Source organism: Mytilus californianus, unplaced genomic scaffold, assembly GCF_021869535.1.
Source record: "Mytilus californianus isolate M0D057914Y unplaced genomic scaffold, xbMytCali1.0.p SCAF_14, whole genome shotgun sequence".
Taxonomy (NCBI): Eukaryota; Metazoa; Mollusca; class Bivalvia; order Mytilida; family Mytilidae; genus Mytilus; species Mytilus californianus.
The window spans coordinates 38,463,082-38,478,820 of record NW_026262626.1 but is presented as its reverse complement, the minus strand read 5'-3'; the positions used below and the strand labels follow the sequence as shown (position 1 = coordinate 38,478,820).

The following is a 15,739-nucleotide window of genomic DNA, read 5'->3' as shown; positions in this document are numbered from 1 at the left end:
ACTCTTTCGGTATTCCTTACAAACTGATGAATTTCTGAATTTCGAAAGCTACCGATTTATAAATGCACATGGAACGTAATATTTATAACGAAATATGTTTGAAATTCCGGTACTGGTTTGACTTGGTACCAAATTGAAAAAAGCTTGAGAAGCTTATAAAAATTCGAAATCATATCTTCTACTTTTTCGGTGTGTCCTTTGATATATTCTTGTTTACTTCTTTATCAATGTTTGATTTTAAACCCGATGAAGCAAAATTTGATTACAAATATTTGAATAAAACTGTGTTAGAACTTCATTAAATGAAGATGTTTAGCAACAAATCAGTACGGTGTATATACCTGGTTTTGATTTTTGCTCTGTATGCAACGTAAATTTATTCGCAATCGATGTTTTTTTCGGAAGTTAAAACATCTTTTTGGCAACTTGTTTCGATATCCGGATGATGCACAATTTTGAATTTTACAGGTACTGCTCCACTAGAAACGCCGTCACGTTTCTCGTGGAAGGAATAAATTCGGTGATAATACTCTTTTGGTGATGTCACCATCATTATTACAATTAATGAGGATAAAAACCTATAGATGTAAATTCTGGTCACTGAATAAAAGAAGCTTTATTATTGGGAATTATACGAGAATAACCTCTCTTTGATCACAATACTAACAATTTGAAAAATGTTCAACTTTTTGAAATATATCTTAGCTTAAAACGTTAAAATATCAGCTATTAGAACAAATAAGGAATTACAAACCATTTTCATATAATGAAATTTTCTTTGTCCATCTATAAACTGACCGATGTCTATATTTACTTATGTTATCTGCCTCATTGACATATATACTTCTGTTCGTTATTTTAAAGACTGTTGTTCCATCATTTGCAGTTTCGCAGGGAATAGTTGTCAATATTAATTTAGGACTATATAAAACCTCCCAATCTTTCGATGGGAACGGGTGGGTCAAAGTGGACTTTAATTCCTAATTGTGAACTTTTCATTTCTATGTATCAACATTTCCGCAGAGACTGCATGTAGAGTTAATATCTCCAAGTTGAGGACTATGCCAGAGCATGGGCTAAACGAGAAGAAGTTCAACTGGACACTTTGTCAGAATTGGTCAAAACAATCAGGTCTCTGATGATAAAACGTCGCATTCATAAGTTGAAAAACTGTGTGAATGATCGACCAAAGTCCGTTTTCAGAGACAAAGAGGCTGTGAAATGTCTATCATCTCTTCAAGATAAGTGTGTTGTTTTCCTGCGGACAAAGCTTCAAATAGTATTGTCTTTATATGTAAATCGTTTTACTACGAGTGTCTTGTAAAAGAATTAGGAATAAATGAGCACTCAGGTAATCCCACATACAAAAACATATCATTTGACATGGATGAGATTTTGGCGAATCATAAGTCCTTCATGGCTTCAATGAACATTGCATTGAACAACAAATCGGAGGACTTACCTTGTTTGTATTCGATACATAAACTTCACAAAATTCCGTACAAACAACGTTACATTGCCGGCTCATCTGCATGTTCCACTAAAGAATTGTCCATTAGATTGACTAAAATTCTGTCCGCAGTGAAAGCGGGTCTTCAGAAATACTGTGAAACTGTTTACTCGCGTAGTGGTATTACTCATAAGTAAATTCTTAAAGACTCTAAAGAACTTCTGGATAATTTTAAATCTCGGTCTTTTTCTGAAATTAGTTCTATCAAAACTTTTGATTTTTCAACCTTGTATACCACCATTCCCCATGTGAAACTGAAAAACCGTCTAAAAGAAATAATCCACAATGCTTTTCATCATAAAAATGGTAGCATACGCTATAAAATTATTACTTTGGGATACAATAAGGCATATTTTGTTAATAGTGAACAAAAGGGTAAAACATGCTACACAGAGGAACAAGTAATCAGTATGCTGGAGTTTCTTATTGACAACATATTTGTTGATTTTGGAGGTAGACTTTTTCAACAAATTGTCTGCATTCATATGGGAACGAACTGTGCGCCTCTCCTTGCCGACCTCTTCTTTTTTTATATGAATCGGAGTTCCTTCAGACACTTGTCAAAAACAAGAAGATCAAAGAAGCCAGGTTATTTAATTTCACATTCAGATATATTGATGATGTTCTTTCCATTAACAATCCGAACTTTTCTGATTGGGTTCCATTAATATATCCACCAGAACTAGAAATTAAAGAAACAACAGACACGGCTCCCTCCGCCTCATTTTTAGACTTTTTGACATACACAGTCATCTCAGTACCAGAATCAATGACAAACGAGACGATTTTAATTTTGAAATTATCAATTTGCCCCACCATAGTAGCAATATACCAACTTCACCTGCATATGGGATATACATTTCCCAACTTATTCGGTATTCAAGAGCTTGCAGCTCCTACTCAGATTTTGTAAAACGTCACCAGTGTCTGGGCAGAAAGTTGATGAACCAAGGGTATGTCAAAGAACGTCTCGTCCTTTTTCTAAAAAATGTTCATCGGAAGGTACCAAGAACTTTTTGATAAATATTCCGTATCAACTTCACAAATAATACACGATGGTCTTGAAGTATAGATCTTGCGTACTGACGTTGTATATCATCTTAATAACGTGTTATAGTATTCTTTTATTTGTCTTTATTAATATCACCTTTACTGTTAAGTCTATTTTTTGAGATATCCATTTGACGTGACTCTGTGCTTTTGTATCCCGTCATACTTTGAACGACAAGATTATTTTATTTATTAATATTACTTTTACTGTTAAGTCTGTTTTTTGTGATATACATTTGACGTGACTCTGTACTTATGTATCCCGTCATACTTTGAACCACACAATTATTTTATTTATTAATATTACTTTTACTGTTAAGTCTGTTTTTTGTGATATCCATTTTACGTGACTCTGTATTTATGTATCCCGTCATACTTTGAACGACAAAATTATCTTATGTCTACCTGTGCGAATTTCAAACGCGTGATTTTACACCAGTACTTAAAACCTTCTATCCTTTATGGGTGGATTTTACATAGATAAATAAAATCATATAATATAAGCAAAATGAGGATGTTAAATTTGATGTATGCCTTTTTGTGCTTCTTCGCTACATTTGTTTGTTTTCATAGTGATTAAGATGATAACACAATGTTGACTGCTGAACCCTATTTTGGACATTTTTACCTATTGTGTCTGTTTGTTTTGTTCACGCATCGTTGTCAATATAATGGAATTTGATGCGTCTTCCATACAAGTGAGAGCTTTAGCTAGCTATAAAACCAGGTTCAATCCACAATTTTCTACATAAGAAAATGCCTGTACCAAGTCAGGAATATGACAGTTGTTATTCATTCGTTTGATGTGTCTGAACTTTTGATTTTGCAATTTGATTGGGGACTTTCCTTTTTGAATTTCCTCGGAGTTCAGTATTTTTGTGATTTTACTTTTTGATACGACATTACAGCGCTTGTATTGTCTATCATGAATTAATTGAAAGAAGGTTGCTGCTTCTAAGAAAGCAATTGAACCAAAGGTTGCAAGTAGTAAAATTATTTGATGTCATCCCTTCAAAATTTAACTTTTATTGACGCCATTATGAGTTGGCTGACCGTTATAAAATATCTTTTATACAGATTACCACGAATAAGTTCCGATTGTCGTATCCACAATTACGTTCTCTTTTCCACGATTATAATATCACCGAATACGTTTTATCACCGAATTTGCACTCACCATGATAAACAAGACCGGTGCCACTAGTAGAGCAGTAACTGTACGTTTTTTGGTGTGATAAGTGTAGAACAGTATTATGTTTTCAATGTAGTGTATCGTGGACTATGTTTTAGTCGTCGTTTTGCCATGGCGTTGTCAGTTTCTCTAAGATTTATGAATTTCGAATGTCCATTTGGTATCTTCATACTCCTATTTAGACATATCTTGAATTCTATATAAGATTTGACCGTATTGAATGTTATTTTTTATGGCGACTCTGCTAAATTATTGTGTATGTTTTTTTTTTAGTTTTTTTTTTTTTGTTAGTTGTGTTGTAGTTTGCGATGTATTTTTATATAAATTGGCTACTGGATCCCAATTATTGTCAGATTAACCTATTATATCTGGTTGGGTTGCTCACCCAATTTTGTCAATATCACAAAACTATAAACAACCGTCATACAGATGAGTGGTGTAGCTAGCTATGAAACCAGGTTTGAACCGCCATTTTTTTCGGAAAATGTCTGTACGAAGACAAGAATATGACAGTTGTTTTTCACTTGTTCCTTTGATTGATAGCGTTTGATTTTGTCAGTTTTTATGATATTCTCCTTTTTTGAATTTGTCTTGGAGTTCGCTGTTTTTGTTATACTTTTTTCATACGCTGTGTATATGCATAGAATTTAGAAAGATAAACAGAATTTGAATCACTAGAAAATTGTGTTCTCTCTTAATTGTTATCTTCTTGAATTGTATCAGATAAGTTATCATAACAACATGTTTGCAAAACGGATTAATGTTACCTTTTAGCAATTCGATGAAATGAAACGTGAATATTTTTAATTTATTTTCTAATTCTGTATTTATCCTTCATTAAAATAGTATGGTTTGATAAACCCAGACATTTAATAGTGGTAACTCGATTAAAATATATTTCCTTTTTTATCGTGAGTGTTTATGTTTATTATTAACGCTTTATGTAGTACTGAATATTCTTCATACACTTGTCATTTTGATAAAGGCTTGACGAAGATGCAGGTTATTTTTAATTTATTTTGCAATTCAGGTTTTTCAATTGCACTTATCGTAGTTACTATAACATTGTTTCTGCTAAAATCACGCCGCCCACATGGCTCGCCACCAGGACCTAGAATGTTGCCAGTTTTGGGAAATTTAACAATTCTGTTGCAGGGTAATTTAATTGAAATTAGTGAGAAGCTGAAGACTACATATGGAAATATATTTAGTTTATCCCTTGGAGGAAAATGGGTTGTATTTATAAATGGAAATGAACATCTCCGTGAAGTTTTTGTAAAACATGCTGAATTCTTTTCTGACAGGCCAAACGTTTTCTTCATTAATAAGATTCTAGAGAGTAAAGGTAAGCATATTTTACTTTTCTAATTGCATTTAAATGTTAAAGATTGAACTTTGAAGTCCGCGTCTCACATCGATTTTTTTAACCTCTAATTATAACGAGATTGATAAGGTTGACTGTACTGGTAGGAACAGTTATATTGTCATTGACAATTCATATATTCAATATTAATACTAACTTTAAGGAAATACATATTTGTGGACTAGTTCTGAAGTTCAATTTTGCCTTGAGTAATAGTTCCATCTGAGTTTATTTCTTTCATAATTTCCCTGTTTACGTAAACTGTCAATTGCTTGGGCTATTAGTATGAATTAAGCACATTTTAAACTTTTGTAAAATACGGGCAGCAAACATGCCGACTGGAATAATTTCAAAAGATTATCAAATGCAAATGTTGCCTTTGTGGTGTTGAAATAACAATCTTTTATGGTACTAAAACATGCAAAACAATCATCAAGTGCAACCTAGTGTCTGTCAAATTTAAGAAATAGTCAATAATCGAAACTTTTGTACAGTCAATCAGTACGATGAATACGAACATGAATAAGAATATCATTTAATGCAAAATGTCTGTTGAAGATGACTTTGAAATCCGATACTTGAGAAAAAATTCGCATCTACTTAACTCATCAAACTAAACATTGCAATTGACTCATCAGTTTCAGTAGACCACATTGACCAAGTAATGCCCCATGACAAAGTGAAGACATACATCATCCTAAGATGAGCCGCATACAACCACTCACTAGGCATTTTTGATGAACACTGTCGATGTTTCTACAGTGATCGACAGTTCAGAGGCTATTTGCATATTGTAATTTTTTTATTATATATATCTTATTGTGTAATCAAAATCTTGTTTTTCTCAGTTGCTTAAGGCTACATTATTTGAAAATCTGAGCAATGTTTAAAAGGAAACTTACCAACGAGAACTGTTTTAACATGAAAAATCCGCGTATTCACGTTTTTGCGAGTGTTTGAACGGAGTTTATTCGGGATCTGACTTAAAACATCATTTCTAATATCAGTGCCTTCTCATCATTTTAGATAGATGCATAATGGCATCGGATGAAATTAGTCTCTGAATTAACGCCACTGGGACCGTGAACAGAGCAGAAATCATTTCTATATGTCAAGACTTCACATTATACATAGCATAACACGGTCTAAATTGTCAAAGCCCTGTTGCTCTAAGATCGATAAAAGATTCAATGTGTTATGTATATTATAGTGTATCAAAAAGTCAAATAACAAAAATACCGAACTCCACACAAAATTCAAAACGAAAAGACCTTTATCAAATGTCAAAATCAAAGCTCAAACAAATCAAACGAATGGAAAAGGATATGCTAAGCCTAACACTGCAAACATAGCAACTTCAGCGCTGCAGATACAAAGCTTAGGTTTCCAATTTACAATCTCTAAAGTTAAAAATTTAGAATGTATGTTGAACATCCAGAATGCTGAAATTATAACTTCAATGTCATTGATGTTAACTCCAGTGCTTAAGAAGTTTAATTGAGCGATCAAGGTGACAGCGGGATTGCAGCGGGTGTCTCTTCTAGTACAACGTAATTGCTTGGCCACTATTGGTCCCAAACAGTCAATTTGTACCTTCAATTCCCAAAATAAATACGATTTGTACAACTGAATTGTTATTGAAGAGTTACATATTCTAATCATCTCTTTTTCTAAACGAATAGCTGTAACTTTTTAAATAAGTAACATATTTGGATAATGTTGGTTTCAAATAAAAGCTTTAGATTTTGGATCTCTTTAGAATACTTGATAAACCCTCAGCCGGGAATGTTACATTACATACCCTGTCTGAAACCTGAATTACACATGTGTTTTGAGTTACCCCTGCCTTAGTGTTTTTTCGAGTACTAGGTATTTGTTAAACATTCACCTTGCAGTATATATATTCAGTATATGTTTATTATTTCTTAATATTTTGAGTAATTCTTTTAAATGAAAATCTTTCATCTTGACAAATATTTTTATTTCGTAAAGAATTGTTTTTAATAAAGTTGACTAAGCTTTGTTAGTCGAAGACAGATTTCATGTATACTGTTTGTGTGTGTGTGTGTCTTTTTATGTATTATGACTTTTTTGACCAAAAAAAATGAAAAACCCAACATGATATTGTCCGCATACGTGAAGGACTTTGTAATTTGCTGTGAAAATAATTCCATCGCGTATGCAAGAATTAGTTATAAGACATTAAGACATTGATTAAGTATTTGGTGTAAATCGCGTGATTTTAAATTAAAAAAATTATTGACGGATACACGTCATTATGTTCCCTCTGTGAGCCCCTGAAATTCTTTAAGTGTTCTGTATAGCTTAAGACTACGTCGAAAAGTAAAGTTCGTTATGATGACGTTGTTGAGGTTCCAACTTGGGTAAAAACGTCGTAGATGCCCCGGCAGTTTCCTGAATATATACTGACATTTCTGTGTTGTTATCCAATCACAAAACTCGACATATATATATATAAGAAAGTCTAAATTGAAAACAACGTTCAATCCTATGATTGCGTTAGATAAAAACCGCAATTTTTATACGTGTGCATGCAAAACAAATTTCTTGGTAGAGGGGTCTAAATACAGCACAAACAACATTTTCCAAAAGACCAAAAAAGTGAAAAAGTATATTTAAACAAAACGCATTTGACGTACAGGTCTAACAACGGATGTTCTTAAACCCTGCTGACTGCCATTGGTGATTGCCAAATAAACGGATCACCGATGTAATAAATGGATCTTAATTATAAATTTAATACTGAACAGAAAACAATAAACTTGCGGTAAAGATGGTATACCGCAAACATGAGGTGCAAAATTTGTACACCATATCCGGATTACGACAATTAATGTCTCTTCGGTGATGTTAGGAATCAAAACGGTATTTGGAAGGCCATATAATTTACCTCAATTAGGATAGACTCTGAATATATATATATATATACACGTCTATATATTAGTCAACGATCTTTCTTACGAGTGCGCTGGATCAATACGAGTAACGATACATGTACACAATAGATAAATTATATAAACGCCTAAAAAGTAGACAAAACACCACTAATATTAAAAAAAGGAAACAACAAATGTAAGTATCTATAAATATTTCGGATAACAGATATCCTTCATCAGTATGATTATGATGTAAAATGAATCATGTCAATCTATTTTGATTTAACTATAACAATCTTGAAATTTATACAATTAAAACTGAACACAACGCTTGTACAGTCGTTTGATGATGTAAATTTCCCACTATTACCATACACCATTACACCATTCACCATACACCATAACACCATACACCATGTGCCATGACATGATGTACATTGAATATATTATCTTTCAGGTGTAACGGCACAAAATGGCCATGCGTGGAAGACTCACAGAACATTTATGGTTACAGCTTTACGAAAGTTAGGATTTGGGAAAAAAAGTATGGAATCAAAGGTTTTAGAAGAATCTCAACATTTTCTAAGCGTGCTTAGTGATTCAAATGGAGATCCAATCAACGTTGCTGATCCGATTTACGTAGCAGTCTCAAATATTATTTGTTCCGTTGCTTTAGGTAGAAGATTTGATTACAAAGACGCGGAATTTAAAAAGTTGATAAACGTGGTTAACGAGTTATTATCCAATCAGAACATTCCTGCTATCAATCTACTTCCCATTCTTCAATATCTTCCAGGCGATATATTTGGGGCAAAGCGCATTTTACAACAAACTCGTATGTTAAAAAAAGAGTTTAAACGATATATAGCTGAGCATAGAGATACCATTGACCCTGGGAACAGTAGGGACTTCATAGATGAATATATCATAGAACAGAAAAGAAATGCAGGTTTGACAGGTAACACAATTAGCTCAAATAAAAACTTGATAACATAAATATGCACACATTGATTTTGGTAATCGTAAAACAATATAAAAATGACTGAACGTTGCCAAAAACATTATGTTTGGAGCATCATCATATAAATAATACAACCCATTGAGTTACCATACTAATGATATTTCATATGTTTCATCGTTGGTAGTGTATCAATAGATTGTCTTGCCATTGAATTCAACCCCATAACATCGGTCATTAATGAAATATCTCTAAAATTAAGACGATAGAAATTTACCGATGTTCAAATCTCGTATATCGATTAGGAAAAGTCAAATCAAGGTAATAACAGAAATTCAGGGAATCACATGAACTCTAAAAGGAGCGAGACCGGAATCTGTCGACATTGTAAACGTTTCCTGCTTAAACCATAGCTATGATGATGCTAATGGTGGTACGGTTGCAATCCGCCATCTATGATTTAAAACAAAAACAGAACACAATAGGTCTAGACTTTTAATTAAGTCAACAAATTTAATGCAGAAAGGCAAATTACTAATAAGGATTTTCTTTGAAACGATCATCATTAGATCTTAAGTTATAAACACTCTTATTTTTACATATTAGTAGAATATTATCGCTTGTATTCAATTTTTTACAACGTTGCCCATTAACGGTAGATAACTCAGAAAAGATATACATTTTTTTTGTAATTCATAAGGGAATCTTCATGAAATGTTTCTACTTTATGTTATAGCTGGAAAACACGTACGGTGACCCCATATTTTCTTTTGAGATGCTGAAAGCAAGCTATGAGAGCTATCTTCTCATATTTTATTTCAATATTATATCATTTAGTTTACCTTCTGTTAACATTATGATGATTTGTCTCTGTATACTCTATTCAAAATGTATTTTTTTAAGTTTGTAGCTTGAAAATAAGCTCAGTGACCTTTCTGTTCTGTTTTTACTCCCATTCTACCTTAAACAGCTTTGCACAATATCCTAAATCAAGGAATGAAGATTTTCTCTTTAGTTTTAGTATAGGTGTGAATAGAAAAAGGACATTAAGTGTATGTTCATGATAAAACAGTACAATCTCAGTTTTTATTTCACTTTTGAATTAAAACGACAATAGTTGACCGATGTTCAAATTTTGCAAATTGATTATTAAGACATAATTCAGGGTAACTAATATAAAAAAAGAAATACATCAACTCAGATTTTTGACATTTTTACCTACTATGTCTGTTTATTTTTCTTACACATTGTTGTCAATATAATGGAATTCTATGTGACTGTCATACACGTGAGAGGTTTAGCTAGCTATAACACTAGTTTTTTAGATTTTGTCATTTTATTAAGGACTTTCCGTTTTGAATTTCCCTTGGAGTTCGGTATTATTTGTTATTTTACTTTTTTTCGATAATAACAAGATGTCAATGTGTATGTTGGAATCAGGACTCAAACGGAAAAGTTAACAAAATGCTATAGTATTTTCTTGTTAATTTACTTTTCAAACGTCAAGGATATTTTAGAAGCTATTTTCACTGTAATAGTATAAATATTATATAAGGAAATGAAAAGGACACATTCTAAATTTGGTGCGTATGAAGCTTCTTTCTTTACAAAACTTCATTAGTTATTGTCAAATCTTCATTTATTTTTTTTATAGATTTGAAATAAAGAGACCTTAGGTGTCGGAGATGCATGAATAATTGAGACATATATAGTAAAAAAGATGCCTCCATAGAAATCAGAATACAATTACCCTTTATCTTTTGTAGATGATGATTTCCCAACAGCTGTGTTTGAGTTGTTTGCTGCGGGCACAGATTCTGTATCAAACACAATAACATGGTCAGTATTATATCTTTTGAAAAACCCGGATATTCAAAATCGGATGAGAGACGAGTTGCTTTGTGCCATTCCTACTGATAGACTGCCAACAATGGGGGATAAGCTAAATTTACCCTTCTGTGAAGCTGTAATTGCTGAAACACAGAGAGTTGCAAATATTTTTCCTTTTGCACTTCCACACGCAGCTACAGAAGACGTGATGATTGGCCAATTCAAAATTTTTAAAGGATCTTACGTTATACCAAATTTGTCTTCAGTAGTACATGATGAAGATCTATTTGCAGACCATCTTAAATTTGACCCGTTGCGATTTATAGACAAAAAAGGAAAGTTTTACGGTCAGGAAAGATTTATTCCATTTTCACTTGGTAATTGTATATAATTATGATAATACTAGTTTTCTATTCAGTGTGTATTGCATTTTCTGGTCTTGAGTGGCCACATCTTAAAAGAGAGAAGAGTCAGGATTTTTTATCATCTTTAATATTTAAAAAGAAGAATTAATACATATCATTATAAACTGTATTCCACAAATCGCATTAGTCAATTAACATATTTTGAAAAACTTGTTAATAATAAGTCAGTAGATCGCTTTCTTGCGTCTTCTAGTGCTAATCATTTAAGTCATAAAAGAGGAAACCAAGTAATTAGCTAAAATTTCTTTATGGGTAACTTTATGATTTGTGACAAATACATTTACCTTTGAAGGAAAGACTTTTATTACAATACCTTCGTGTGTACCTTCAACTCGACATGCAGACAACGACTTGATTGACTATATTTATAATTGATCAATAGAGACTAAGCAGCAATATACAAATATATATGAAAATTGAAGTAGAATCCGTTAAATACCAGTCTTCGCAAACAAGTTTTTCATCGCGAACACAAATAATTAAATTTTTTTATGAATAGTTCATAAATTAGGTGTGAACGTAAAGTTGAAAACAAATTTTTTATAATGTCTCGACAGAAACAAATTATTTCCAGCGAATGAATGATAAGTCTTTTTTATAGATACTGATAAACACGCATTGTACATTTAAACCACCAATTCAACTTATCAGACATGGGGTTATTGAAATATGTAATTGTAATTGACTGTAATTAATTAAAATTTCACAAGTACTTGAATGTAATCTGTAATTGAGCATTTTTTTCAATTAAAAGTGATTGAAAGTAATGAATTACATAGCCTTAATTGTCTGTAATTGACAATTACAACTCAATTAGATTTGAAATTTTGAATCAGAAAGATTGAATCTTGTGTTTTCTCATAAAATGATGAAAAGCCATGACCTCAGTTAATGTAGTTAGCTGACAAAGAAAAGCCTACACATTATACTTTCTGTAAAAACACAACCATAAGAGATTCTTTATTGTATATTGAATGAACAAAAAAGAAAAAAAAGAAAAGAAAGATTGTAGAAACATGCCATAATTTGTGTTTATAAACGAAACCATTAGTAAGTCACTGTCGTATATCTTAAATAGCTTGTTATATGAATATTCAAATAGATATTGTTAGAGATTGGTTTAACATAATCAATTTTAAAGGACATAGTTAATCAATTAATATAACCTCTGGCTATTTGTGTTATTATAAACTATGTAATGACTGTTTTTACAACAGGTATGTTTGATGTTAAACAGGTGTTAAGCCCATTAGAGAGAGAAAAATAAAATTTAAATGCCTTTTTTTAAAACAATTAATTGTGACTAAAACAAAGGTATATTTTTTAAAAAGTCTGGCTTTCTAAATCATTTCTTTATGAAAAAAAAATTTAATATGTTGTGATCAAAATAAAAAATAATTTCAAAATATTAAAATTAGGGCTCTCTTTTTGTATCACTTTCAATGAAATACATTAAAATATAAAGTTTCAATAGGTAAATAAAACAAAATTTCAATATTTTAAAAATATTGAGTAAGGCTTTTTATCATTTTGAGCATTTAATTAAAACAGACCTCTTATCCTAAGGATTCCTGATAGACAAAGTGTTATGTGCACTTCAGATTTATATATGTTTTTTTCTTTATTCCCGTTACACACCAGATATCTTACTTTTTATTCTTCTTTGACTCTGATTGAAATTGAAAATAGTGGCTTTAATCTCACTTGTTATTACTATAAAACAATGTATGATACTTTGTGTACATATCATAGAATAAATGCATGTTTTTAATATTTTATCTAATTTTTCCTATCACAATTAATTGAAGTAATTAATTACATTTGCCAAGTAATTGGAAAGTAATTAATTACATTGGTAAAAAAAATCAAATGTAATGTGTAATTTAACTGAAGATTTTCTAATTGTAATTGAATGTATTTAATTACTTTCAAAAGTAATTGACCCCATGTCTGCAACTTATAAGCAGTGTGTAACCATGATTTTAACTTTTGAAACGTTTGTATTCAAAAGGAAAAAAAATCTAAAATATCAAACATAGTATAGTCGGTTATCATCGAAATTATATGGTTGTCTCCCCTAATTGTATTTCTCTCTCATGTGCATGCACTTACTTTTCAATGTCCTATAATGCAGTATTTCCTATTATTTTATAGTCATCAAAACAATCGTTGTAAGAAATGTTAAACCGGCAACGGTCTGTGATTGGTGAATAAAGAATTTCTATTTCCATTTCTATGAAACGTAAATACGGTGATGAAAAAGGTAAAATAAAAAAAATGTTCATTGTGTCATTTAGACATAGCATCCTTTTCAGCCAATCAATAGTCGAAAGTCAGTATCATACAATAAAATTTCTGATTATTTCTTAAAAACATTTTGTTTGTATGCGCGAGAAAACTGGTCTGTCGACAATGTCGGCTACATTTATTGATTTACAAATGTTTTTACAAACTTATTTACATATCATGTTTAAAAAGGGTAAACTGTATTCAACAAATCGCATTTGTCAATTAACATATTTAATTAATAATAAGTCAGTAGATCGCTTTCTTGTGTCGTCTACTGCTAATCATTGTTCACTGTTTTCTGTAGGAAAACGATCGTGTCTGGGTGAATCCCTCGCCAGAATGGAATTGTTTCTTTTCATCACTGCAATGGTGAAGAAGTTTCATATTCTACCAGAGGAAGAAGGTACATTCCCATCATCACAGGGACAGTTAGGAATTGCATATGTACCAAATCCGTTTAAAGTTCGTTTTGTTGAGAGGAATTAAAGAAAATCATAAAATTCAACTTAAATTATTAATTCATAAACAGACAGCTTATTCAATATATTTTTTTGTAAATGTATCTATATGTGTACATTAGAATATAAATATTATTCAGATACTTAAACAGCAAACAATCTATATTTTCATTTCAACATATGGTCATTCTGAACATTGCTTGTACATGCAGCTTGAACAAACTTCTAGATCAAGCAATTGTCACTCACATGTACTCAGGTTAACAATAGAAATTACGAAATCATACTTTGATCAAACAAATGACTGTTTGTTACACTTTAAGTTTTCTTCATATCGAACAGTTATTGGCCACTGCAATTATAAAAAACAGTTCAATGCAATTATTTTTAACTTTGAAATATATTGAACTGAAAAATTAAATTATTTTCTTACATTCAATGTCGTGGATTATTCTCAATGCGTTTATTGGCATATCATAGTCTTTATCAGTCGCAAAAAGCATAAATGTAGGTCTACATGTGTAAATTACAGTTACATAGATTCAAGGTATCCGTCAGTCCTGTTTCTTGTCATCAACTCCTCTCAAACCACACAACAGAATTTCACGAAACCTTTTTAGATAATAAGGACATACTATGTAGTTGTGCACATCGACAGGAAATTACGATTCAATTTTTTTCTAGGATTTACGCCCCTTTGAACTTATTTACTTTAATGTACTACTGCAACAGTTTGTCATCTCAACTCCTCTGAAACCACACAACAAAATTTCATGAATCTTTGTAGATAATAAGGACATACTACGAAGATGTGCATATCGACAGGAAATTACGATTCGATTTTTTTCCAGGAGTTACGCCCCTTTTAACTTATTTGCCCAATATACTACTACAACCTTTTGTCATCGCAACTCCTCTCAAACCACACAACACAATTTCATGAAACCTTTTCAGATAATAAGGACATACTACGTAGATGTGCATATCGACAGGAAATTATGATTCAATTTTTTTTCTAGGAGTTACGCCCCTTTGAAATTATTTGCTTTAATATACCTCTGCAACAGTTTGTCATCGCAACTCCTCTGAAACCACACAACAGAATTTCATGAAACTTTGTAGATAATAAGGACATACTATGTAGATGTGCATATCGACAGGAAATTATGATTCAATTTTTTTTCTTATACAATTTTTTTTTCTTACAGTTATTTTTATTTCTCCAGTGACAATGTGGGGACGTGGGGTATGTGAGTGCGCTCACTAAGGTTCTTTAATTTTAATTAACCAATTACTTATAAGTTACTGTAAAAGAGGGACGAAAGATACCAGAGGGACAGTCAAACTCAAAGATCGAAAACAAACTGACAACGCCATGGTCAAAAATAAAAAGACAAACAGACAAATAATAGTACAGATGAAACAACAAAGAAAACTAAAGACTAAGCAACACGAACCCTACCAAAAACTGGGGGTGATCTCAGGTGCTCCGGAAGGGTAAGCAGATCCTGCTCCACATGTGAAACCCGTCGTGTTGCTTATGTTATTACAAATCCGGTAAATAGTTTAATTCGGTAGGTCACATTCATGAAAAAGGAAGGGTATTGTAGTTACGACATAAGAAACATATCCGATATCATCTGTGAAACGGTTATTCCATAACGGTCAACCAACTCGTGATGGCGTCCGTAAAATCTACGAAGGGATGATTTCAACTTCACCATTTGGAACTCTTGGTTTAATAGCTTCCTTGTGAGCAGCAATCCT

The 15,739-nt window shown here is 31.8% G+C and overlaps 1 protein-coding gene across 1 annotated transcript; it reads left to right on the top strand.

Moving 5' to 3' along the window:
- The first annotated feature begins 4,701 nt into the window (after nt 1-4,701).
- On the top strand, nt 4,702-14,406 carry LOC127724504 (cytochrome P450 2C15-like). The gene is made up of 4 exons (XM_052231484.1): nt 4,702-5,097; nt 8,470-8,970; nt 10,737-11,177; nt 13,819-14,406. The coding sequence occupies exons 1-4, from the start codon at nt 4,749-4,751 to the stop codon at nt 13,998-14,000; spliced, it is 1,473 nt and encodes a 490-aa protein (XP_052087444.1). The 5' UTR covers nt 4,702-4,748; the 3' UTR covers nt 14,001-14,406.
- Nucleotides 14,407-15,739: the final 1,333 nt, after the last annotated feature.